We start from the raw sequence: 24032 nt of genomic DNA, 5'->3' as shown, positions 1-24032 counted from the left end.
GGCTTCCACCCTGGAAAGCTAGCCTTGTACTTGATCCAGACGCTTCATTTGTTGTCTCTCAGCCACATCCACCTTCCTATTCACATCGTTCTTCAGCTCCCTTAATTTTTGAAGCTCTGTTCTCAAAGTAACCCGATTTTCTGCAAGCTTGCATATGTAATTTGCTCGAGCAGCAGTGCAATCACAACAACCCGCGATGTCGTTGGTAGAGATTGAGACTGAGAACACGTTTCCCATTGATGTATGAAAAACTCCAAGGAGAAGGTAAGAAAGAGGAATGACAAATTCAAAGCAGAAAAGGAATGCCTTTTATTTGCAGATATTGGGAAAGTGATGAGGAGAAACAAAGGAAAAAGGTGATGGGCACCGAGTCGAGGGTGATGGGGCACACATTGGCCCCTTGGCAAAGCTAAGTTCTCTGCGGTTTTCTTTCCTTTTTTTTTTATAATTTTTTTTTGAAAAAAAAAAATTATTAAAGTGAATCAGTCAATGGTATATCACCGTGAGTTTTGAAATTTTAAAAGTAAAATATAAGAATTATGTACACATCCATAATCACCTAAAACCTAAAGAAAAAAAATTGATAAAATGGTGAAATTGAAAATTACTTCACAATGCATTTGATTATTAATAGAATATATTTAGTATCTTTGTTGTTTTAAGCTCCTTGATATGGTATTATAATGCTTACTAATGTGGTATAATAATTTATCAATATTTTGGATCTTACTGAGAATTAATTAATTGAAAATAAATAAAATGATAATTAAGTTATTTTATTAAAAAATAATTTTTATAATTCATTTTTCTAATAATTTAAAGCTTTTATTAATTATCTTTGAATCCAAATAACTTTCTTTCCTTCCTTATTTAGGTTTTGATTTGATAAATATGAATGGATAGTTAAACTATATTAACATACTAATGTGGTAGCATGGATGTATTTAATACCTTCTTATAGGTAATACAAGTATTATTAAGTAGTATATACTTGACCCCATATGAAGCTAAAATATCTAGACGACTAATTGTAATAAAAGAAGCGAGAAAACTTTTAGAAAATGGTCTCTATTATTAGGTAGATATTGATGATCAAGTTGAAAAGAATACATAAATACATTAAAATTAAGGTCTTTTATTATTAGGTAGATAGTAGTATTCAAGTTGAAAGGGATATGTGAATGCACTAAAATAAAGCTTTGATTTTTGTCATTATGGACAAGTGGGGAATGGGTCAAAGCCCAAATGTCAAAAGGTGGGTTGGTGGGGGAGGTGATTGGCTCTTCAAAAGTAATGAGCTGGCTTCTCAATCTCAAGGACCCTAACCCTTTTTTGTCCTCTGGCCTCAGTGGCCTACACATTTGAAATCCCTCGACATAAACCCACAATTTTCTTCTTCATTATGATGTTCAATGGAAGTTTTAGAAGTGGGTGCCAAAGAGGACAAAAGCATGGAAGAAAATGTGGGTTCCTTCATTTTCATATCTAATCAAAACCCTAACCAAAACCCATGCTGCAACATAGTGGAAATGCTTGTGAATATTAGAATTTTAATTAATTTTATTTTTTTTAATTTTTTTTTCAAAATCTATATTATTTAAATAAGGTTGTAAATGGTTCTTCAATTTTCATTTTGTCAAAAATGAACACAAAGTTCAATTATTTTCCCAAGAAAATGAAAAATACATAGGATTAATTGATTAAAAATGATGAAAACTTTTCAAATTTGTAAAACTAATATTTCCAATTTTCGAACTTGAAGAATAACTCATTTTTTTTATAGAAATACATTTCAACATTTTCATTATTTACATGTGTGTTTTAAAAGAAATGGTTACTTTTGTAAGGAAAAGATGAGAATATTTTTGTTAAAAATTGGTATTTTTTAGGTTGGAAAAAGGTGAAGGGTTAATTTTTCAAAGTGGGAAAGATTTCATCCATTTTAATTGATCATCCAGGGTGTTATAGATTATAAAAACTCCCCTAGATTGAGTGGTTCATAGGAGTCGCACCAACAATAAATTTCAAACATGTTTTTAGTTTTATTTATTCTAAAAAACTTTTTTATTAACTTAACAAAACATGTTTTTTTTTTTTTTTGAGAACAAAAGCTGTTTTCCAGAATTCAGTTCCCAAATATATATGTATTTTTTTTTAAAACACAAAAAACTATTCTTAAAAATTGTTCTCAAAAATTGTTTTCCAGAACAGTTTTAAAAAACAGCAATCAAACAAGCCCTAAACCTTCATTATTAGGTAGATAGTAGTATTCAAGTTGAAAGGGATATGTGAATGCACTAAAATGTTGAAGACATTTTTGATAAAGAGAGAAGTTTTATTGCAACTCTAATTGAAAGTTTGAAATTGTCAATAACTTGTAAAATCTTCCTTCTTTTGGGATCACAACACTTGAATTTTGAAATTACAATAACCTATTAATTCTTCTAAATAGGATTAAATGGATATGCACCATAAATTAAGAAGGTCATTATTGACATACTAATGTGGTAGAATAAATGTATTTAATACCTTCTCATAGGTAATACAAGTATTGTTAAGTAGAATATACTTGACGGCCCTCAAGTTGAAATATCTAGACAATTAATTGTAATAAAAGAAGTTAAAAAACTTTTAAAAAATGACCTCTATTACTAGGTAGACAATGGCTGTCAAGTTGAAAAGAATATAAGAATACATTAAATCTAAGCCTTCATTATTAGGTAGTCAATAGTATTCAAGTTGAAAGGGATACGTGAATGCACTAAAATGTTGAAGACATTTTTGATGAAGAGAGAAGTTTTATTTCAAGTCTAATTAAAAGTTTGAAATTGTCAATAACTTGTAAAAGTTATTTTGGGATCACAACACTTAAATTTTGGAATATTTGGAAGGTTTTTCATTTTTTTTTAAATTTTTTTTAAAACCAGTTCTTTTCTCTCTTGGAGTTACCATGGTTGAGACTTGAATGAAATTTAACTAATATTATATAAATTAAATTTATAATTTTTTATAAAATCAAAATTTAAAAATTATCCTTGAAAAAATTTACCCAAAAAGTTTTTGGTTTTTTATTTTTTGAAAAGTTGTTTAAAAAAACTTTTCACATCCTTATTTTTATAAAGTATTAAAAATGCATAGACTGTTTGGCCCTATGATTTAAAATAATTTCTTATTTCCAAAACAAAAAATTATAACATTGTTTGATTGTTATTTTGCAGAAATAGTTTTTAAAAATAAAGTGAAATAGATAATAGTTTTTAGAGAAGTTAGAAGAAGTAGGAAATGATGCTTCTAAGACAAGTTACATGAAGGCTTCCAAAGAAAAGAAAGGGTCTTTGGATGCCAATTGGTTGTTCTTCTCCTTGGCAAGCAATCTTTTTTGGGTTGAAGGCTAGAAGGAAGAATGAAGGTTCTCTTAGAATATCCTTTTCCAATTGTGGGGCTGCCACTGCTGTCCATATCCTCAAACTCCCTTAGATTGAGTGGTTCACAGGAGTCACCAGCTCGCACCAACAATAAATGACACTTGCAACTCCTTCCCGTCTCAATTTTCTTTTATTTTCCTCCATCTGCCATTCAACAACCAGAACTCATCCTTTTATACAAGTGCGCGAATACCATTTTTCTTGCATTTTTTTTTAATTTATTCTTTTCATTAATTTTGAATTTTTCCAATGAAGTTGCGTGTCAAGTCTTTAATCTCATTTGTTCAATTAATGACAATTTTAATTATTGGGTTTGTCATGATCAAGTACATATAATTAAAAAAAATCTAAAATTTAAAATTATTTAAATTTTATATAAAAAAGAAAAAGAGTGAAGTGAGTCTAAAAATATATAAAATCAGTTATTAATAATCTATTTTCCATTTTTCTTTCATCTTTTCTTTTCTTTTATTTTTTGTTGCGTTTTCTTTCAAATTTTTCAAAAATTGAGCATATATCGGATAAAAGTTCATACGCAAGGATAAAAATATTAGTTTTTAAGGAAATATAAATGATTGGATTTTATGAATATATCATGATATATCAATTAAATAAAAATAAAATTGATTAAAACTCATATAAATATTAAAAAAAAGTTTAAAAATTATAAAAGAAGAACTAATACTCATATTAAAATTCTTTTTATAATAAATATATGAAGGACATAATTTGTGATGTTCAATTATAATATACAAAACTTAAAAACTTATTTATGTTGATCTATGTAATTGGGATAATTTAATAAAATAAAATAAATAAAAATATGGTTTTTTAATTAAAAATATTTAAACTTTATATTTCTCTTATTTTTAATCAATATATATATATAAAATATCATGATAATTTTTATATTATGAAAAGTGTGTTTTCATACACATTTGAAAAAAAATAATAATAAAATAAGATGAGTTATTTGATTAAAAGGGTTTTTTAAATCTCAATTTTTGAAATTTAACATCTAACCCCTTTTTTGGTCTTATTTGGACAAAAATATACTCATTTATTTTTTATAAAAATAACATTTTTTAAAAACCTATATATAAATACTTGAAATGGTAGAAGGAATTTATGTCAAAAATATGTTATTTTTTTTAAAGAAAAAAATATGAGAATAGTTAAATTCACAATTTAAAAATTATTTCATTTCTTTTAATCAAATATTTCAAATAAGAATCCCAAAAATCCAAATATAATATATATTATTTAATAATAATTAGAGTTTACCTACTTTTCCATCAAAGGTTATTTTTTTATAATCATAAATATTACTTTGACTTGGATGTACACTAAATTGAAATTAATTTTAAAGACTTCTAGTTTCTGTTTCTTTTTTTTAAAATGTGTGTATAAAAGTACATTTTTCCCTTTTAGATTGCATTGCCCAAGTGCCACTGCCCATGTCCGTCGTTCCAAACTCAAATGCATGAGCCTGGGATCAAACCCAACAGCCGGCCCCCCACATCCTCTAATTTTCAAAAAAAGACCAGTTGACGTCCTGGTCAAAACGTGTGGAGAATGGCCACAATGGAGCGTGGACCGTGAAGGGCAGTGCTAGGCGTGGAGCGTGCTGATACGAGGATAAACAGAAAATTCAGAAAATACGGACGAAAAAATCCTCGAGATATTCAACATTTCTCATCATATTTTCTAGTGACCTGGCCTCATTTTTTGTCCTTGTCCATAGGAGAAAATATTTTTATTAATTAAAGTTAGTTAATTTTCATGAATATAATAAAATTAAATAGTTTCATAAGGTAAGACTACCTTTCTTTTTTTTTGAAGTCAAGATTAAATATAAATAATTTATTAGAAACGTTTTTTGAATAAAAATATTAATAATTTGTTTTTTAATATGAATTTTTACTATTTTATTATTATTTTTCTAATGCACTTATCTTTATTTTTGTTTTCATTTTTTATTATTGATAAAAACTTAGACTTTTTTTATAATTATTTTTTAAAACAATTTTTGAGAATAATTTTTTAAAACTATTTTCTAATGTTTTATAAAATAAAAGTCTATTTGTTTGAAACCTAAAATATTTTTAATCTATTTTTAATACTTTTAATTTGTTTTAAAAATAATTGTTATATGTAGTATTTTATTTTTAATCATTCTAAATGTTGGTAGAATTATTTTTAAAATAACCCTTAGAAAACAAATAAAAATAACATATAAAACAATTAAAATATGTTCTTTGAAAATACCATATTTTTTGTTAACAGAAAATGAAAAATACTTTGATGTATGAAAAACTCCAAGGAGAAGGTAAAAAAGAGGAATGACAAATTCATAGCAGAAAAGGAATGCCTTGCAGATATTGGGAAAGGTGATGGGCACCAAGTCGAGCGTGATGGGGCACCTTGGCAAAGCTAAGTTCTCTGCGGTTTTCATTCCTTTTTTTTTTTTTTTTTTTGAAAAAAAATTATTGAAGTGAATCAGTCAATGGTATATCACCGTGAGTTTTCTTTTTTTAAATAACTAAATTTTTTATTGACTATATTGAAGTGAATCAGTCAATGATAATTATAATTTATTGTCCACTCAAGAGTTTTTGATAGAATATAAGAATTATGTACACATCCATAATCACCTAAAACCTGGAAAAAAATTGATAAAATGGTGAAATTGAAAATTACTTGACAATGCATATGATTATTAATAAAATATATTGAGTATCTTTGTTGTTCTAAGTTCATTGATGTGGTATTATAATGCTTACTAATGTGGTATAGTAATTTATTGATATTTTAGATCTTATTGAGAATTAATTAATTGAAAATAAATAAAATGATGATTAAGTTATTTTATTAAAAAATAATTTTTATAATTCATTTTTCTAATAATTTAAAGCTTTTATTAATTATCTTCGAATCTAAATAACTTTCTTTCCTTCTTGATTTAGGTTTTGATTTGATAAATATGAATGGATAGTTATACTATATTAACATACTAATGTGGTAGAATAGATGTATTTAATACCTTCTCATAGGTAATATGAGTATTTTTAAGTAGAATGTACCTGACCCTGAAGCTAAAATATCTACACAACTAATTGTAATAAAAGAAGCGAAAAAACTTTTAGAAAATGGCCTCTATTATTAGGTAGACAATAACAGTCAAGTTGAAAAGAATACATGAACACACTAAAATTTAAGCGTTTATTATTAGGTAGGCAATGTGAATGCACTAAAATGTTGAAGAGATTTTTGATAAGGAGAGAAGTTTTATTGCAACTCTAATTGAAAGTTTGAAATTGCCAATAACTTGTAAAATCTTTCCTTATTTTGGGATCACAACACCTGAATTTTGAAATTACAATAGCCCATTAACTCTTCTAAATAGGATTAAATGGATACGCATCATAAATTAAGGAGGTCATTATTGACTCCATCTTGTTTGAATCTTAAAAACTGCAATGATAAAAATAAAAAGAAAAACAAGTTTATCTTACTTAATCATGAGGAAATAAAACAAAATTTAGAAGGTGAAAGCAAGATTGATTTTTTTTTAATTATTTTACTTTTTAAATTTTCAAATTTTCTATTTTTTTTAAAAAACTAAAAAATAAAATAATAAATTGTTTTTTTTAAAAAAATATTTGTTTAAATGTATTATTACACAAACTTGTAAAAAAAAATACTTTATTATAATCTCTCCTTTTTACATCATTCCTCAACTTGTATAGGCTATGCTTGATTCATAGAAATTTTGAGGGAAAAAACCGGAGAAAAAAAATAAAAAGGAAAAGTAGAAAGAAAACAATTCAAATAAAATAAAAAATAGATTTAAAATTAATGAATTATTTTTTATGTGTTTCTTCAAATTTATTTAACTTATTTTTCATCTTCTATGTACAATATTTAAATTAAAAATAATTTTAAATACATATAATTAAAAATTAATAATATTTGTAATATTATTTATTCATTTTTATATAGATGTATTAATATTTCTAATTTATTAAACAAAATATATACAATATTTAAATATGAAAAGAAAATGGTAAAAATCATATTTAAATATTAAACATATTGAAAAAAAAAATTGTATTATGTAATTTTCTATATATATATATATATATATTTGTATTTATATTTATAATTATAATTATTTTTTTAAATAACCTATATAGTTTTTCCTTGTTAAATTTCTGCAAATGGATGGTTGTAGCAAAGTGGATAATATTGTATTGGGAATCTTGAGGTCTATGGTTCAAGCTCTCCTTCTTGCAACAAAAAAAATTGAGGTTTTCCTTAAATTTCTTCACATTGATCCCCCATCGGGAGTAAGAGGAAGCATGAATAGATTTATAAAACTCTTTCCATCTCTTACAAATTAATTGGCTGTCATAGGGCTCATTGCATAATTTTTTAGGCTATTTTGCTAAGAAGACTCCATCATAGGAGTAGACACTAGGCCAAGGGAAATGTGGGCCGTTTTGCCAAAAAGAAAAATAGGTGGTGGAGTTGACCCATGCAGTTCTGTCCGGGTCACCGGTTTGAGGCCGGTCTACTTAGTAGATGGTCCAAAGAGGGGAAACGAGCCAGAATGCCCTCTGAGCGGCGACTGGACCGGAACGGACCGGTCTGAATTTAAAACATTGGTTAATGTTATCAATTAAATAATTCCTTAAACATGTTAGTTTTCCTAATTCAATAATAAACTTTTCTTATGGATTTATTTTTCCTTGGTTTTTGTAATATTTTGCATTATAAAGGTTTTGTTTGGATACTCTTCTCGATATTTTTTTTTCAAAAATAGAAAGTAGCATAATTTCTATATAAAAATTAGAGAATCTTGTAGAAAAAGTACATACTTTGTGTCCTTTTGAATATATTTTGTGTTTTCTATTTTTAAAAATAAAAAATAGTATTGTCTTTTATATAAAATATAAAGACTTTAAAGACTTGCATTAAGATTGTAATGGTCTTTTAAATTTGATTTAAAAAATTAAGATATTAAAATCTCTTTATTACCTCAAATTTAAAAAAAAATTAAAATAATTTTTAAAGGGATAAGGTAAGTTTTATATGAGAGTTTTCGCATTTTTATGTAGAAGTTTTTATTTTGAAAACAAAAACTAGAAAGTGTATCCAAAGGTTTAGGTTGTATGTTTAAAAATTTTAAATTTGAGAAATTAAAGCTTTTTAATATCTTAGTTTTTTCAAATATTTTTTAAAAATTATTAGCTTTTTAAATCTTATTTTATTAAAATTAAAAATAATTTTAAATACATATAATTAAAAATAATTTTAAATACATATAATTAAAAATTAATAATATTTGTAATATTATTTATTCATTTTTAAATAAATTTATTAACATTTTTTATTTATTAAACAAAATATATGCAATATTTAAATATGAAAAGAAAATGGTAAAAATCGTATTTAAATATTAAACATATTGAAAATGAAAAAAAAAAATTGTATTATTTTTTAAAATAAGCTATATAGCTTTTCCTTGTTAAATTTCAATGTAAGTATGGTTGTAGCAGAGTGGATAATATTGTATTGGGAACCTTGAGGTCTATGGTTCAAGCTCTTCTGAGTTTTTTAAATATCTTCACGTTGATCCCACGTTGGAAGTGAGAGGAAGCATAAATAATTTATAAACCTCTTCCCATCCTTGCAAGTTAATTGGCTATTGGGTTGGGCCATAGGGCTCATTGCATAATTTCTTGGCCCATTTTGCCAAGAAGACTCAATCATACGAGTAGACACTAGGCCAAGGGAAATGTGGGCTGTTTTGCCAAAAAGAAAAAGAGGTGGTGGAGTTCACCCGGCTCCACGTCACTAGTCCAACGTCGGTTTAATGGCCATAGGGCTCATTGCATAAGTTTTATATGAGAGTTTTTGCATTTTTATGTAGAAGTTTCAATTTTGAAAAAAAAGGCAAAAAATAGGAAACATATCCACTTTGACGCTAAATTATACATTTATTTTTTGTTTTTTCCCCTCTAATTTCAATACCAAAAGTGGAGTGAAATGGAAAGCCAAAAAATCAACAGCATAACTGAGACTTAAATTGAGTGTAACATTTTTTTGTAATCAACCTGATAATTTTGCAAAACATAGATTTAATTGATACCAAAGCATAGGATCATTTTTTATTTTCTCATCGTAATTGGATTTGGAACTTCAAGTAAACATGTCAAAAAAATTAAAATAAATTTCTAGAGAGAAGTATAAGGCAAAACTAGAGATTACCCTTGTACCAAGATTAAGCATGGCAAAAACTTGAAACTATAATCTCAATCAATTCCATAAATATTAATCAGTCAAAAAAAAAAAAAAAAGTCCTGAAAAAATGGAATTTAAATCCACAACAAACACCAAGCATTTGCCATTCCTTCAAATCCTACAAACGATAGGCATCTAATTATAGAATGAATTAAAGAAAAATACACATTCCAATTATATTTGGCTGATTTTAATTGGAATCTTACCTAAGCCCCTTGTTCTTATATTGCTTGGAAACTGGGAAGGAAAGTAGTTAGAGTAGCTTCATCCTCCCATTCTAACTCATTCCACCACTCTTGCTTTCCTACCATCACAACTCTACCTTGATTGGCACTGTTGGAGTTGAGTGGCAGCCTCTTCAGCTTTGGACACCCAACTATTTCAATTCTGTCAAGGTAAAGAAAGGGCAAGGGATTCCGGTACACATTCTTCAGTTGGGGTAAACCATTTAACTCCAGTCGTATGAGTTTTGTGAATGGGCTCAGATTTCCTCCATCCTCTGCACTTTTACCTATCACTTCTTCCATTTCATCACATTGGCCTATTGTAAGATATTGGAGGTTTGGGGCAAAAATAAGCCATGTCAAATTCTTCAACATCTGGCATCTATTGATGGCCACTTCACCAAGGCCATGGAAGCATTCGACCTTCGGGTTGAGACTGCTATACCCCACTGTTTCCTTTCCTTTCCCTGCCCAATCAAACTTAATCTCTCTCAAACTATCCAAATCTTTCATCGTAAGCCCATCGAGATGCTTCATATTTTCGAGAGATGATAGGTTGAGTGAGCTTGAACCTTTGAACATCTTGAGGCAGATTGCATGAGTGCAACTCGGTAACTTTCTGGAACTTAAAAATCTCTTAAACACAGAGGCACTTGCTATGGTGACACGTAAATGCGTCAAGTATTTCAAACTCTCCAATTCCTCTATCAAGGACTCATTATCATATGATTCAACGCCTCCTTCAGCTACTTGATCATAAAGTCCACAATTGTACATGCCAACCCCTTGCAGCATTAAAAGACTTGATATTAGTCCTTGTGGAATTGAAGAGACTTTAGATGTACACAATCTCAAAGCCTTCAATTGTACGAGATTCTTCATCTCAATCGGCAACTTCTTTATCTCTGTACCATATAAATCAAGATATTGCAATGAAACCAAATTAGAAATATCTGATGGTAACTCAACTATTTTGGTTTTTGCTAAGCTCAACACTCTTAGATTGGGCATAAATTGGAAAAAACCATTGCTTATCATCTGCAAATCACTATTCAAATCTAGAAGAAGTGTCGAGAGATTGGGACATGTGGGTGATCCTGTTAACTTCTCAATTCGGTTGTCCATCAGTGAAATCCTTTCTGTCGTCGTCCATTTGACAAAGTCAGGTGCTTGGGTCAAACCGGCACTTGTTTGTACCAAAAACTTGCCCTTCATCTCCCCCATTTCACTGGTTATCCACAAGGCCATATCACGTACAACATCATGAAATTTTACACATGTAGTATTTGAAGATTCCTCAAGTAGACATGCATGAACGAGAGTACTGATAATATTGAATACCTGATTTCTGGCTCCATCTATGTCATCAAATTCATCTAAAAATCCCTCACAAATCCATTGATATATCAAAGTTTCCTTAACTATGAAACAATCTTCTGGGAATAAAGAACAATATAAGAAGCAAGATTGAACTATTTTGGAGGGCAAACTATCATAGCTGTATTTCAAAAGTGGGTACACTCGGTGCCCCATACCTGGAAAATTTGAAGCACGTGTTTGCAGTACTCTAATTGCATGCTTCCAATCTTGGGGTGTCACTTTAGAAGCCATAGCTCGTCCTATGGTAATTATCGCCAGTGGCAAACCGCAACACTCTTTTGCAACCATTTCAGCCAGCTCAGGTATTTCTGGATCAGAATTAAGGGCGTCCTTTCCCACATATTTTTGAAACAGATCCCACGAATCCTTCCATGCCAAAGATTTCACTTGGATCTTCGTGTGAGCTCCCATTTGCCCGCACAAGTCCTGAGATCGAGTGGTGAATATCAGCTTGGACTTATTTTGTTGGTCGGGAGGTGGAATTCCCACTTCTAACAGATCCATATGCTCCCACATGTCATCCAACAACATCACAAACCTCTTTTTGCTCAAGGCTCTCCAGATGTCTTTGGCTTTCTCATGGCGGCTTTTGCTTTTCCATTTATTATCACAGAATCCCACCTTCTCCCAAATCTCGTTTTGAACCTGCCCTAGATTTGGAGTTTTTGAAACCACTACCCAAATTACGACATCAAAATTGTGGGATGTTTTAAGGAAATGATTGTTGATTTGTGTCAAGAGGGTGGTCTTCCCAACGCCCCCCAACCCATATAAGCCGATCATCTCTACATGTTCTTCTTCGAGACTCCTCCAAACTTTTTCAAATGTTGATTCCAAGCCCACAGTGGGTCGGCCGGGTATTTCCTCCACAGGAGTTGGAGGTACAATATCAGCCACCACCTCAAAATTACGTCCTTCGTTCATTAGAGTAGCCATATCTTGTAGCTTCCTGGCCACTTTTTTTCCCAACGTGTAGCTGGAGATGCAATGCTTGGGATGGCAACAACCACATAATCGTTTCTCCTCAACGGTCTCCGCTCCATCTCCAATCAGTTGACCAACTTCAGTTTCCATGGCTTCCACCCTGGAAAGCCAGCCTTGTACTTGATCCAGACGTTTCATTTGTTGTCTCTCAGCCACATCCACCTTCCTATTCACATCGTTCTTCAGCTCCCTTAATTTTTGAAGCTCTGTTCTCAAAGTAACCCGATTTTCTGCAAGCTTGCATATGTAATTTGCTCGAGCAGCAGTGCAATCACAACAACCAGCGATGTCGTTGGTAGAGATTGAGACTGAGAACACGTTTCCCATTGATGTATGAAAAACTCCAAGGAGAAGGCAAGAAAGAGGAATGACAAATTCGAAGCAGAAAGGGAATGCCAAAGAGGACAAAAGCATGGAAGAAAATGTGGGTTCCTTCATTTTCATATCTAATCAAACCCCTACCTAAAACCCATGCTGCAACATAGTGGAAATGCTTGTGAATATTAGAATTTTAATTATTTTTAATTTTTAAATTTTTTTTTTTCAAAATCTATATTATTTAAATAAGGTTGTAAATGGTTCTCCAATTTTCATTTTGTCAATATTATTGTCAATATTTAATTATTTAGATTCTAGAGAAATTATTTTATAAATATAAATCTAATGCCTTCTAATTTTTTAATATTGAAATATGATTTGTTAATATTTGTTTAGTGTGTATGCATGTGGCATCAAAACAAGTACCGATATACAGGTTGTTCCCCAAGTCATAGTCATTGAGACAATTTTAAAGTAAAGTATGATAGAAAACCGATATATGATATTAGATTATATAGAGGATGGTTCCCAAGTCATCGAGTTCATTTTGGCCTTCCTGAAATCAGGCAATAATTGGCGTTAAAATAATCATTCTTTATAGAAAGTTGCGAATAAGACAATCATTCTTTATAGAAAAGCCAATGGTATTGAATTTCTGACAATTGAAAATGGTTGTTGATGCATCCCTTTATTAAATAATAATTTTTTATTTTATTTTTAAAAAAAGTGATAGTGGGTTTCGTGGAATTTAAATATTGACAATAATGGAAAAGATGAGAATATTTTTGTTAAAAATTGGTATTTTTTAGATTGAAAAAAGGTTAAGGATTAATTTTTCAAAGTGGGAAAAATTTCATCCATTTTAATTGATTATTCATAAATTATAAAAACTCCCCTAAATTGAGTGGTTCACAAGAGTCAACAGCTCGCACCAACAATAAATGACACTTGCAACTCCTTTCCGTCTCAATTTTCTTTTATTTTCCTCCATCTGCCATTCAACAACCAGAACTCATCCTTTTATACAAGTGCGTGAATACCATTTTTCTTGCATTTTTTTAATTTATTCTTTTCATTAATTTTGAATTTTTCCAATGAAGTTGCGTGTCAAGTCTTTAATCTTATTTGTTCAATTAATGACAATTTTAATTATTGGGTTTGTCATGATCAAGTACATATAATTAAAAAAAATCTAAAATTTAAAATTATTTAAATTTTATATAAAAAAGAAAAAAGAGTGAAGTGAGTCTAAAAAATATATAAAAATCATTTATTAATTTTAAATCTATTTTCCATTTTTCTATCATCTTTTCTTTTCTTTTATTTTTTGTTGCATTTTCTTTCAAATTTTTCAAAAATTGAGCATACATTGGATAAGAGTTCATATGCAAGGATAAAGATATTAGTTTTTAAGGAAATATAAATGATTGGATTTTATGAATATATCATGATATATCAATTAAATAAAAAGAAAATTGATTAAAACTCATATAAATATTAAAAAAAAGTTTAAAAATTATAAAAGAAGAAATAATACTCATATTAAAATTCTTTTTATAATAAATATATGAAGGACATAATTTGTGATGTTCAATTATAATATACAAAACTTAAAAACTTATTTATATTGATCTATGTAATTGGGATGATTTAATAAAATAAAATAAATAAAAATATGATTTTTTAATTAAAAATATTTAAACTTTATATTTCTCTTATTTTTCATCAATATATACATATACATATATATAATATATATATATATATATATATATATATATATATATATAGATATATCATGATAATTTTTATATTATGAAATGTGTGTTTTCATACATATTTGAAAAAAAAATAATAATAAAATAAGATGAGTTATTTGATTGAAAGGGTTTTTAAAATCCTAATTTTTGAAATTTAACATCTCACCCATTTTTTGATCTTATTTGGACAAAAATATACTCATTTATTTATTTTTATAAAAATAACATTTTTTAAAAACCTATATGTAAATATTTGAAATAGTAGAAGGAACTTATGTCAAAAATAGGTTTTTTTTTTTTTTTTTTAAGAGAAAACATGGGAATAGTTAAATTCACAATTTACAAATTATTTCATTTCTTTTAATCAAATATTTCAAATAAGAATACCAAAAATCCAAATATAATATATATTATTTAATAATAATTAAGATTTTACCTACTTTTCCATCAAAGGTTATTTTTTTATAATCACAAATATTACTTTGACTTGGATGTACACTAAATTGAAATTATTTTTAAAGACTTCTAGTTTCTTTTTTTTTTTTTTTTTTAAATGTGTGTATAAAAGTACATTTTTCCCTTTTAGATTGCATTGCCCATGTCCGTCGTGCCAAACTCAAATGCATGTGCTTGGGATCAAACCCAACAGCCGGCCCCCCACATCCTCTAATTTTCAAAGAAAAAAGACCAGTTGACGTCCTGGTCAAAACGTGTGGAGCGTGGAGCGTGCTGATACGAGGATAAACGGAAAATTCAGAAGATACGGACGAAAAAATTCTTCCAGATATTCAACATTTCTCATCATATTTTCCACTGACCTGGCCCCATTTTTTGTCCTTGTCCATAGGGTAGGAGAAAATATTTTTATTAATTAAAGTTAGTTAATTTTCATGAAATATAATAAAATTAAATATTTTCATAAGGTAAGACTACCTTTTTTTTTTTTTTTTAAAGTCAAGATTAAATAGAAATAACTTATTAGAAACGTTTTTTGAATTAAAAATATTAATAATTTGTTTTTTAATATGAATTTTTTACTATTTTATTATTATTTTTGTAATGCACTTATCTTCATTTTTGTTTTCATTTTTTATTATTGATAAAAACTTGGACTTTTTTTATAATTATTTTTTAAAACAATTTTTTAGAATAATTTTTTAAAACTATTTTCTAATATTTTATAAAATAAAAGTCTATTTATTTGAAATTAAAGTCTATTTGTTTGAAACCTAAATTATTTTTAATCTATTTTTAATACTTTTAACTTGTTTTAAAAATAATTGTTATGTGTAGTTGTAGACCCCCCCCCAAGGACCTTTTTTTTTTTTTTTTTTTTTTTATGTTTACTCTTACCACCACCCCAAAATCAAGCAAAAATAATTGTTATGTGTAGTTGTAGACCCCCTCCCCCCCGCCCCCCAAGGACCCCCTTTTTTTTTTTTTTCATTTTTTTATGTTTACTCTTACCACCACCCGAAATCAAGCAAAATAATTGTTATGTGTAGTTGTAGACCCCCTCCCCCCAAGGACCCTTTTTTTTTTCATTTTTTTATGTTTACTCTTACCACCACCCCGAAATCAAGCAATTAATTGTTATGTGTAGTTGTAGACCCCCCCCCCCCCCCCCCCCATTTTTTCATTTTTTTATGTTTACTCTTCCCACCACCCTGAAATCAAGCTTGGGTGGCGGTGAGATGGGACACAAGACAAAGAGTTGGTGGTGGCAGAGAAAAAGAAAAAAAAACGGGAAAACAAAAAAAAGGGTGCAGCAGATTGGAGGGAGGGGAGAAAAAAAAAAGGAAAAGGAAAGAAAGGGGGGACGAGCAGCTAGGAAGGCACCGAGAGGTCGCATGGGAAGGAGAGGATATCTTGCTTCCCAAACAGCTTGTAAGTTGTTTATTATTCCATTAGAAGATTAATATTGATACAACTTTTTTTATTTTTTATTAGTCTCTGGTTTCTGCTTTGTAATGATGCATGTTATGTGATTGTGAATTTAGTTTCATCCTTCCAATCAGTTATCGTTAGTTTACTCTTTGGTTTGGAGCTTGTTATGCTTGTGCCAAAATTTTAAGCCCAAAGCTTCCGAGCCTAAACCTAAAGCAGCTGCCAAGCCCAAAGGTTGCTGGAAAAATGCATGCAAACCAGTCCACCCCTCCTATACCCATATTCTCTCACTAGCTTTTGCTCCTCATCCCACCATTCATGATCCTTGTCTTCATACCCACTAAACTCCTCTAACCCATTTTGTCTGATCACACCATCACATCTATTATCCCACCTTGCCTGCCAAGCCCATTATTCATGATATTTATTTTCTCTCTTTACACCTTTATTTCCCATTATTTCTCTCCAAGCACCGAGTCCACCATTTGCACCATCATCCTGACTGCCACTAGCGCCCTTACCCAAAACATTGTCAACTCCGCCATCATCGCCGTCGCATCCCTCTCCATCGCGTCGCCGGTGGTGGAGGCTCCTTGGCTGAAGACGACACCCAAGTGAAAAACCAGCTTTGCTGGAGATTGAAGGCAGGCTTGGGTCGTTTGGGCTTATGGACCTGGGCTCCCTTTTTAATTTAATGAATGATGGAGATGGAGGCGGGCTGGGCTTCTTTTAATTTAATGAGCTTATGGACATGGGCTTCTTTAATGAATGGACTTGGGCTTGATGGAGATGGAGCCCAAAGCTCTTTTAATGAATGGACATGGGCTTGATGGAGATGGAGCCCAAGGTTTCTTTTAATGAATGGACATGGGCTTGATGGAGATGGAGCCCAAGGTTTCTTTTAATGAACGGACATGGGCTTGATGGAGATGGAGCCCAAGGCAATGGACATGGGCTTGGTGGAGATGGAGCCAGAGCTATTTTTATGATGGACTTGGGCTTATGATAGAGATGGAACCCAACGCCCTTTCAAAACCTTATTATTATTATATTATTTCAAAATCTTATCATTATTATTATTATTATGATTATTATTATTATTAATTCAACTTTTAAAATATTATTATTATCATTATTATTAATTCAACTTTTAAAATATTATTCTTATTATTATTATTAATTCAACTTGCAAAATCTTGTTGTCATTATTATTATTATTATTATCTCAAAACTTTATTGTTATTATTATTATTATTATTATTAAAAATCTATATTCTCTCTCAGTTCAATTTCCTAACATTATTATTATCGTTATTATTATTGTTACTATTAAAAATTTGTATCCTCGCAATTAACTTTTCTAAAGTTCATTTCTTATTATTATTAAAAATCTATATTCTAGCAATTCAATTTCCTGAAGTTCATTTTTTATTATTATTATTATTATTATTATTATTATTATTATTATTATTACGTTATTATCATTATTATTTATTATTATTATTATTATTTTATTATTATTATTATTATTATTATTATTATTATTATCATTATTATTATTATTATTAAAAATCTATACTCTCGCAGTTCAATTTCCTAAAGTTCATTCCTTATTATTATTATTATTACAAATTCAACTTTCAAAACTTACATCCTTGTAGTTTAATTCCCTAAAGTTCATTTCTCATTTTCTTTGGCAAATTTCATTTTAATTACTGAAGCTCTAATCTTTCAAATTTAATTCCCAAAATCTCTAATTTTCCAATAAACTCCAAGAATCTAGTTTTCACCCGAATAGTTTTAATTTCATTTCAGTTCCTAAATAATCTTCTGATCTTCTTGATTTTACATAAGTAATAGTGAATTCTTCATAATTCTAAAACACGGAATTTGTGAGACTAGTTCGTGAATAATAAATTGGGCTTTGGTGGGGGGCCCTATGTTTGATCCCTATTGATTGTCAACTGTTGTGCTCAATATATTTTGCTTGATCTTCATTTTGCACTCCGATATGCATGAGCTATAATTTGTATTCGTTAATTGTGTACTAATCTCACTTCTTGATAGCGCATTGTGGCTCGTCACCCAAGTACGTATCTATTCCCATTCCGGTATTTCCATATACATGTTTTGATTCTCCTATGTGCATGATAGTTCCGGGTATTCATTGTTTTCCTCATCAATTTCCATGATTGCTTCATTTTATTAGTAGGGACCCGACTTTAGGGGCTTAGAGGGGTGCTACGGTCTTTACCGTACCTTCCCGATGAGTAACTTGATCTCCGAACCAAATCCGGTTTTTCACAGACCACCTTTTCCAAAATAAGGAGTCACAATTAGGGTTTTTCTTTCTTATTTTGTTTACCCTTTAAAAATAAAACAAAAATAAGTGGCGACTCCAAGTCATTTTTAATCAACAAATCAATTTTTCAAGTAAAAATCGAGCCCGCCATCGAGTGGGAAACGCATAAGCCGAAATGCAGGGTCCACAATGGTATTTTATTTTTAATCATTCTAAATGTTGGTATAATTATTTTTAAAACAACCCTTAGAAAACAAGTAAAAACAACATATAAAACAATTAAAAGATGTTCTTTAAAAATACCATGTTTTCTGTTAATAGAAAATGGAAAATACTTTGTTTTAATAGAAAACATAAAATAGTTTTTGATTGTCAAACGATTTTCAAGTTTTTTTGTTTTGGTGAACAAAAAGTTGTTTTAAAAAACATTGCTAAATAGGGCATTATCCTTGTGCATTTGTTTATTTTTTGTTTTTCCTATATGATTGACATTAATTTGTGTACGACCTTAGGTGCTATCAACTCTCCTAATTCCCCCCACCCCCGCGACACTCTTGAGATTCGAATATTGTGGGCATTTGGGTGAATGCACTATAAGGTTAGAGTATGCATCTTTCCTAACAATAATTACTTTTAGGAGAGTTGGTAGCTCCTGAGATCCTTCAAGTCGTATTAGAGTTAGGTGTCACAAAATGCTTCAAATGAGCCTCCCCTGGGTTTATATAGAGCCCAGGAAGCTTTTGGAGACTCTTGGAGTTATCTACACTAAGCCATTTATGGGAAGAGTGTGGAAGGTTCTAGAGATACCTAGAGATGTCCACACATCTCTACACTATGGTGGAAGACATTAGAGGAGTCCAAGGCTTTCTAGAGAATTCTAGGAATCTCTTGAATATTTTTGTACATAGAATTATGTAGGGTGTTCTAGAATCTTCTTAATTTGTAAGGAACCCTCCAAGGTTCCAGAGCATTCCATTGGTGCCTATAAATAGGCGAGGGCCTCATTTGGCCAAGACACCACCTAAGAACCTAACCAACCAAGCAAGTGAGCTTCCAGACATTGTATAACTTCCTTTGAAAGCAATAAAGCTTCCATTATTTAAGAGTCACCTACTACGCCCTCTATAGCTTCCGAGTCGTGAACATCTTAGCTTAGCAAGCTAAGCATTGGGAGTCAGGCTGACTTAGCAAGATCAAGTGTTTTGACTTGTCTAAGTGTCGCACGAGCTTAGGAAAAGACTAAGTTCGTGATAAGGCCTCTTGTTTAAGATTTAACCATCTAAGAGGAAATAACTAATCCATTAAACTCATCTCACATTGAAAGTTTTACAACCAATAAACCTCAATTTTTTATAGGAACCAATTATCCCTATTGGAAAACTAAAATGACTTGGTCGTTACAATCAATCGACTTAGACTTATGGAATGTCATTGAAGATAGCCCAACTTTTCCTTCAAAACTAATTGATGAAGTCATGATTCCAAAACCCAAACAAGAATGGGATGAGTGTGATAGAAATTTTTTTCAATTAAATGCTAAGATCGTTTATACTTTGCAATGTGCTATGGATAGAAATGAATATAATAGAATTTATCAATGCAAATCGACTAAAGAAATTTAGAAATTACTTGTACTCATGAAGGAACAAATCAAGTTAAATAGTCAAAAATCAATTTACTTGTTCATAGTTATGAATTTTTTTATGAAAGATAATGAAACTATTGTTAAGATGATTACTAGGTTCACCGACATTATCAATGACCTTGAAGCTTTGGAAAAGACCTATAAGGAATTGGAAAAGGTGTTTTCTCTATTAAGATTAGTCTTTATTTTCTCAATTTGTTTTTGTGTTTTGACATCCTAATTACTTTTTATATTTTATTATACTTCATTAATAATATAGGAAACAATACTAAGAAAAATAATTTTTTTACATGTTACCTTTTTATTTTTATTAAAAAAAAGTTACTTTTTTATTTTCATTTTTCTCACTTTGGTATTTAACGATGGTGCAACCATTTATGGTTTACCTTGCTTTTTTTTTTTCTTCAATTTTTCTACATGTTATTTGATTAAAAGGATAATTGAAAACCCAATTTTGAAAATTCAACCTTTCATCATTTTTCTTACCTCACTGATGAAAATACCTTTATTGTTTTCTTGTAAAAATAACTCTTTCTTTTAAAACATACCACTTTCATGCATATGATTATTATAAATTATGTTTTAATGTGCATTCACTTTTCTTTTTTAGTTTTGGTGGGTTTGATGTACTATCGTTTTGTGAACACTTGATATACAAATATTACTGGATGATTTAATGTATTATAGGTTAATCCATAAACATTACAAAAATATAAGTTAAATGTGATATGATTATTATATTTATGGACAAAATATGTACAGGTTGATCTTATTTATTAATAAGCATTACAAAAATCTATAGGCTAATCAACCAAAAACAACCATATCTTCCATAATAATTTACAATGATGTGACACCATAATTCAAAGGTGATTCATTTAACGTGACACCATAACTCAAAGGTGATGCATTTAATATGACACCTTATATATCTCATACAACTCTATATCAAATTAAGCATCACTAAAAATATATGGTGTCGCTTCTGAATGTGTCACCATTTATCTGCTTTGGTGTCGCTTCCAAATACGTCACCAATTGGTACACTCTATGGTGTTGTGGATAAGGTGACGCTATATTGTAGCGACACCCTATGTTTATAGTGACTCATTATAAATGTTACCATATATCTTTTTCTTTGTAGTGAAAATAAAAAGCTTTTTATTTTTAACAATTTCAAAATAAATATTTTTTTAACATTTTAATCCTATTGATATTATCTATTTTAATATTGGATTATCATATTGAAAATAAAAATCTCTTGAAATATTGGATTTGGGAGGGTCGTTTAGATTATGACTAAGGACTTGAGATTATCAGGAGTGTTAGGTTTAATGGTCTGTTGCAGGGTAATGTATCAAAAAACATATTAGTCATTAAGATACACAAGGAAAAATATATGAATTTTAATATTCATCATTCATTTAAAAGCAATATCGATCCTCATAATATAAAAACCCATTTGTATTCGGAGACCACCTACATGAGCTGAGCATTAGCCATTGGCTCAAAATGAGAATTGCAAAGAGGTACTTCAATTATGAAGGCAAACTGTAGGACCCTTGATATTACAAGCTGTATTGTCCACAATTACCAAATGTTACAAAAAAGTCTTTCAAGTAGCCTTCACCTTTTGTTTTTGTTTTTTTTTTTTGTTTTTCTGCTTCTTCTCTTTTTAGTGTACTGTTGAAACAACTTTTATTCATCAGATCCATTACGACAACTCACCATCTCTTCTCTTTTTAGTTCGTCACTTGTCTTCCAACTCATCATTTTTCCAGAAATATTCAAGTTGTTGAAGACCAAAAACTTTGGGATATTGCTTGATGATATGTGGGAGCGACTCAATCTCTTTGAGGTGGGGATCCCTGATTTGAATGATCAGACTAAGTCCAAAGCAGTACTCACTACCCGATCTGAACAAGTATGCAATGAAATGGAAGTTCATAAGAGGACAAGGGTAGAGTGTTTGAACCCGGATGAAGCATTTTCTCTGTTCCGTAACAAGGTTGGTGAGAATGTCCTAAATTCACATCTAAATATAAAAAGACTTGCTAAGATTGTTGTTAAAGAATGCAAAGGATTGCCTCTTGCCCTCATCATCATCGGGCTATCAATGGCTAGCAGGAAAACTCCTCGAGAATGGGAGCAAGCAATACAAGTGTTGAAGAGTTATCCAGCGAAGTTTTCAGGTATGGAGATCAGGTCTTTCCAATTTTGAAATTCTGTTACGATCACTTAGACAATGATACCGTCAAATCATGTTTCTTATATTGTTCTCTATTCCCTGAAGACCATGAAATTTGGAATGGAAATCTTATAGAACTTTGGATAGGGGAGGGGTTTCTAGACAAATTTGCTGATATATATGAAGCACACAACCAAGGAGAAGAAATTTTTAGAAGCTTAAAACTTGCATGTCTCTTGGAAGGTGATGTATTGAAAGGCCGTTGTAAGATGCATGATGTGATCCGTGACATGACTTTATGGTTATCATGTGATTATGGGGAAGAGAAGCATAAAAGTTTTGTACTAGAACATGTTAAGTTGATTGAAGCCTATGAAACTGTGAAATGGAAAGAAGCGCAACGAATTTCATTATGGCATTCTAATATCAATGAAGAACTCTCGGTATCACCCTGTTTCTGTAATCTCAAAACATTGATTTTGAGAAATGGTGATATGAAGTAGTTTCCAATTGGATTCTTCCAATTCATGCTTGTCATAAGAGTTTTGGATCTATCGTATAATGAAAAAATGGTGGAGCTACCTTTGGAAATTTGTAGATTAGAGAGTTTGGAATATCTGAATCTAACATTCACGAGTACAAAAAAGGTACCTATAGAGCTGAGGAACTTGATAAAATTGAGGTGTTTGATATTAGACAATGTAAGGGCGCTTGAAGTAATTCCACCAAATGTGATATCTTGCCTTTCAAATTTGCAGATGTTTAGTATGATATTATACACTAGTCGAGATATTAAGGAATATGAGGAAGGCCATGTTCAACTTTCAACAGGTTTTATAGTAGTGTTGGAGGAGTTGGAGTGCTTGCAATACCTGACTGAGATAAGTATCACCTTACATATAGTACCAGTTGTTCAAAGATTTCTCTCTTCCCAAAAGCTGCAAAAGTGCATATGACATCTAGTGATGAACACATGCCGGGGTTTGAAAATGGTGGAGCTACCACTTTCGACTTTGCAAAGACCGAGTTGGCTTCGATTTGAAAACTACAATGATTTGGAATGTGTGAAAATAAATATGGAAAATGAAGAAAAACAGGGATTTTCTCGAGGTCATATGTCAAACTCAAACTTCCACAACCTTGTTTATGTATGTATTGAAGGGTGTCGATTCTTGGACTTGACATGGCTTATTTATGCTCCAAGCCTTGAGTGCATGTTGGTTTTCAGGAGTAAGAAAATGGAAGAAATTATAGGGGGTGATGAGTGTGGAGAGTCAGAATTTGAACAACAAAATCTCCACATATTCTCAAGACTTGTGGCACTGTGGTTGTTTAAACTCCCAAGTCTAAGGAGTATCTACAGGTGGCCTTTGCCATTTCCTTTCCTTACAAAAATCGTTGTGTCTAGTTGTCCAAAGCTAAGAAAGCTGCCACTGAGTTCTAGTAGTGCCACCAACACTTTAGAAATAATTCAAGGGAATTCAAGGTGGTGGGAGGGGTTGGAGTGGGAGGATGACAACCTTAAGCACACTTTCATTCGATATTTCGTATGCAAAGACTGATTTGGATCTAAAACTCAATCAGATCTGAGTACATAAAGGTGATTGAAAGAA

General features: G+C 30.3%; 1 protein-coding gene across 1 annotated transcript; it reads right to left on the bottom strand.

Moving 5' to 3' along the window:
• Positions 1 to 9804: 9804 nt before the first annotated feature.
• LOC117921817 (probable disease resistance protein At5g63020) lies at positions 9805 to 12646 on the bottom strand. Its single transcript, XM_034839776.1, has one exon. The coding sequence runs from the start codon at positions 12644 to 12646 to the stop codon at positions 9953 to 9955; it is 2694 nt and encodes an 897-aa protein (XP_034695667.1). The 3' UTR covers positions 9805 to 9952.
• Positions 12647 to 24032: the final 11386 nt, after the last annotated feature.

The sequence above is a fragment of the Vitis riparia genome, chromosome 9 (assembly GCF_004353265.1).
Source record: "Vitis riparia cultivar Riparia Gloire de Montpellier isolate 1030 chromosome 9, EGFV_Vit.rip_1.0, whole genome shotgun sequence".
NCBI classification, from domain to species: Eukaryota; Viridiplantae; Streptophyta; class Magnoliopsida; order Vitales; family Vitaceae; genus Vitis; species Vitis riparia.
The sequence above is the reverse complement of the archived record's forward strand: the minus strand, read 5'-3'. Positions and strand labels throughout refer to the sequence as shown.

Bases quoted from the DNA above. Each gene is read 5' to 3' on its own strand.
- LOC117921817 (XM_034839776.1), bottom strand. From the start codon at position 12,646: ATGGGAAACGTGTTCTCAGTCTCAATCTCTACCAACGACATCGCTGGT.